The following is a 2,491-nucleotide window of genomic DNA, read 5'->3' on the forward strand; positions in this document are numbered from 1 at the left end:
TGAGTTTTGTTTTGTAGGTCCTAATTTGTTTTGTTTTGTTTGTACTTGTAACCCGATTTTGGCTGGATATTGGTGTTATTCTTTGGGAGATTTTTAACGTTTGTCTTTTGTTATCTCTCATTGATTGTCTTGTAACCACGGTATTCCTCCGCAAAAAGTGAGGATTTATCAATAAATAAATGGAGGTACAGCCCTTCCTTAAAAAAAAAAAACCCAAATGATTAGGGACGTGAAAAAAAAAAAAAAAACTCTTCTCACTTTTTTTTTTTAGTTTGCCAGGCACATATCTCTTTGTACACATTTAAAACCAGTTAATTGATTTGAGTAAAGTTAAATTTGATCGGTGTTTGATAGGATACATTTGGTTCAATTCAATTACCTTAATTCCTTAACCAAAAATTTTCCATTAGTTAGATTCACCCCTAATCACAAATGCTCTTAAATTACTAATAATAGTTCATTCAAAAAGCGATTAGAAAAATTAAATCATTAAAAAACACTTATAAAGAAAAGATAATACAAATATAAGTAAACAGAAATTACACTTGTACATAGTTATGGGAATTTAATTTTTCACCCCCCACAACTCGACCAACTTGGTGAGCGCAATATGGGACGAGCCACCGTCGCGCATGGCGCCCGCTGCCTCCTCTTTCATACCCACTGCCCTCTCCCGGACTCTGTTCCCAACCTCCGAGTCCATCAACTCCGTTACCCGCTTCTCCACCTCCGCCGCCGTCACGAACCCATCCTCAGTCCTCTCCTCCATCGGCACCGCTAGCTTCATTTCCTCCACCAACACGACCCTGTTGAACCTCTGCTCCGCGTAAAGCGGCCAAGCCACCATCGGCACCCCCGCGCACACTGCCTCCAGCACCGAGTTCCAGCCGCAGTGAGTCACAAACCCGCCCACCGATTCGTGACTCAGCACCGCCACTTGCGGCGCCCACTTCTTCACTACCAACCCCCTCTCCCTCGTCCGCCCCAAGAAACCCTCCGGAAGTAACGAGTCCAAATCCGGGTCCGGCGGTGGCGCCAAATTGTCGCAGCTACCACCGTCCTCCGTCGGCGGACTGCGCACCACCCACAAGAACCTCTGCCCGCTATTCTCCAACCCGACAGCGATTTCCTTCAACTGCGCCTCCGAGAACACTCCCAAGCTTCCGAAACACAGAAAGACAACGCTCTGACTCGGTTGCGAGTCGAGCCAGGCTAAGCACCGGGTCGCGCCGTCTTCAGACTCACCACCTGTTCGATCATTTGCCGCAACTAATGGTCCGATAGCGAAAATCGGCGGTGTGGGCTCATCAGGAACGCAAAGACCGTCCGATGCCGCTTTAATGTGTTTCGATTCGAGCGATTGGAACGTGTTCACGATAATTCCGGCGGATTTGGTCATCTGGGCGGAGAAATCGACGAGGCTTGTGCATTCCACAGAAGTCCGAACTAGCGTCGGCGCTGGCATGTCGGAGGAGGGTATGGGGGGTAAGCTCGGGACGTGGAGAAGAGTTTGGAGATCTTTGAAACTCTTGGTGGTGCTCCGGTGAAGGGTGGGTAGGTGGAGGAACAGAGCGAGGCAGGCGGCGCCGGATGTGAAGAAGAAGTAGACGGAGATGTTGAGGTCGCGGGCGACGACGAGTGACGGAGCGCAGAAGAGGTCAATGATGAAGGCGACGATGGTGTGGGTCTCGGAAATGGACAGAAGAGCGCGGTGGACGTTGGGGTTGTTGCGGCGGAGGAAGTCGAAGCCGATGGCTTCGATGGAGGAGTAAGAGGCGGGGTCGGAAGGGAGGGACGGGGCGGGGAGGTGGTGGAAGTTGATGGAAGGAGCGGCGTCGGAGACGCGGCGGATATAGGGAGCGGTGGCCCCGGTGTTGTAAGGTGGAGTGGAGATGAGGATGTTGATGGAGAAGGAAGGGTACTGTTCGAGGATGAGCTTGGCTAGCTCTACCATGGAGATCAGGTGACCGATGCCCGGAGATGGGTATAGAACCACGGCGTCTTTCATTGTGTGTGTGTGAGAGAGAGAGAGAGAGTTGATTTTTTCAGGCGAGAGATTTGAGTCCACTGCAGAGACAAATAATTAAGCCGATCGGCTACAGGATCATGGAGGTCATAGCAAGCTGGGACGCGCAGACAACAAACTTTACGTTAATCTATGATTTTTTAGTATACAAACTTCCTCGGGAAGAAATCGAGTAATTATATATTAGATTCATCGAATCTATACTTAATAATGGCGTTTATATACTAAATTAGAAAATAAATTATGATTAGCTTTTTTTCAAAATAAGTTTAAAAAATTAATGAGTTGTCATCATGCATATAAATTAAAACTACATAATTTTATTAAAAGAAATAAGTTATTTGTTATCTTCCAAGGACAACATGCTAGACATTTTGTCGTGAAAGATTATTAAGTTTATTATACTGCAAATGCAAGTATTAATAATCTTCTAACCTTAAGGGTCTCAATTGCTTGTCAGGTCGG

At 47.0% G+C, this 2,491-nt stretch overlaps 1 protein-coding gene across 1 annotated transcript; it reads right to left on the reverse strand.

The window, feature by feature from the left end:
* Nucleotides 1–472: 472 nt before the first annotated feature.
* LOC131145513 (UDP-glycosyltransferase 88A1-like) lies at nt 473–2,178 on the reverse strand. The gene has a single exon (XM_058094648.1). It carries the CDS (start codon nt 2,006–2,008, stop codon nt 566–568), a length of 1,443 nt encoding a protein of 480 aa, XP_057950631.1. The 5' UTR covers nt 2,009–2,178; the 3' UTR covers nt 473–565.
* Nucleotides 2,179–2,491: the final 313 nt, after the last annotated feature.

Source organism: Malania oleifera, chromosome 13, assembly GCF_029873635.1.
Source record: "Malania oleifera isolate guangnan ecotype guangnan chromosome 13, ASM2987363v1, whole genome shotgun sequence".
NCBI classification, from domain to species: domain Eukaryota; kingdom Viridiplantae; phylum Streptophyta; class Magnoliopsida; order Santalales; family Ximeniaceae; genus Malania; species Malania oleifera.

Coding starts and splice junctions, on each gene's coding strand:
- LOC131145513 (XM_058094648.1), bottom strand. CDS start 2,008: ATGAAAGACGCCGTGGTTCTATACCCATCTCCGGGCATCGGTCACCTG.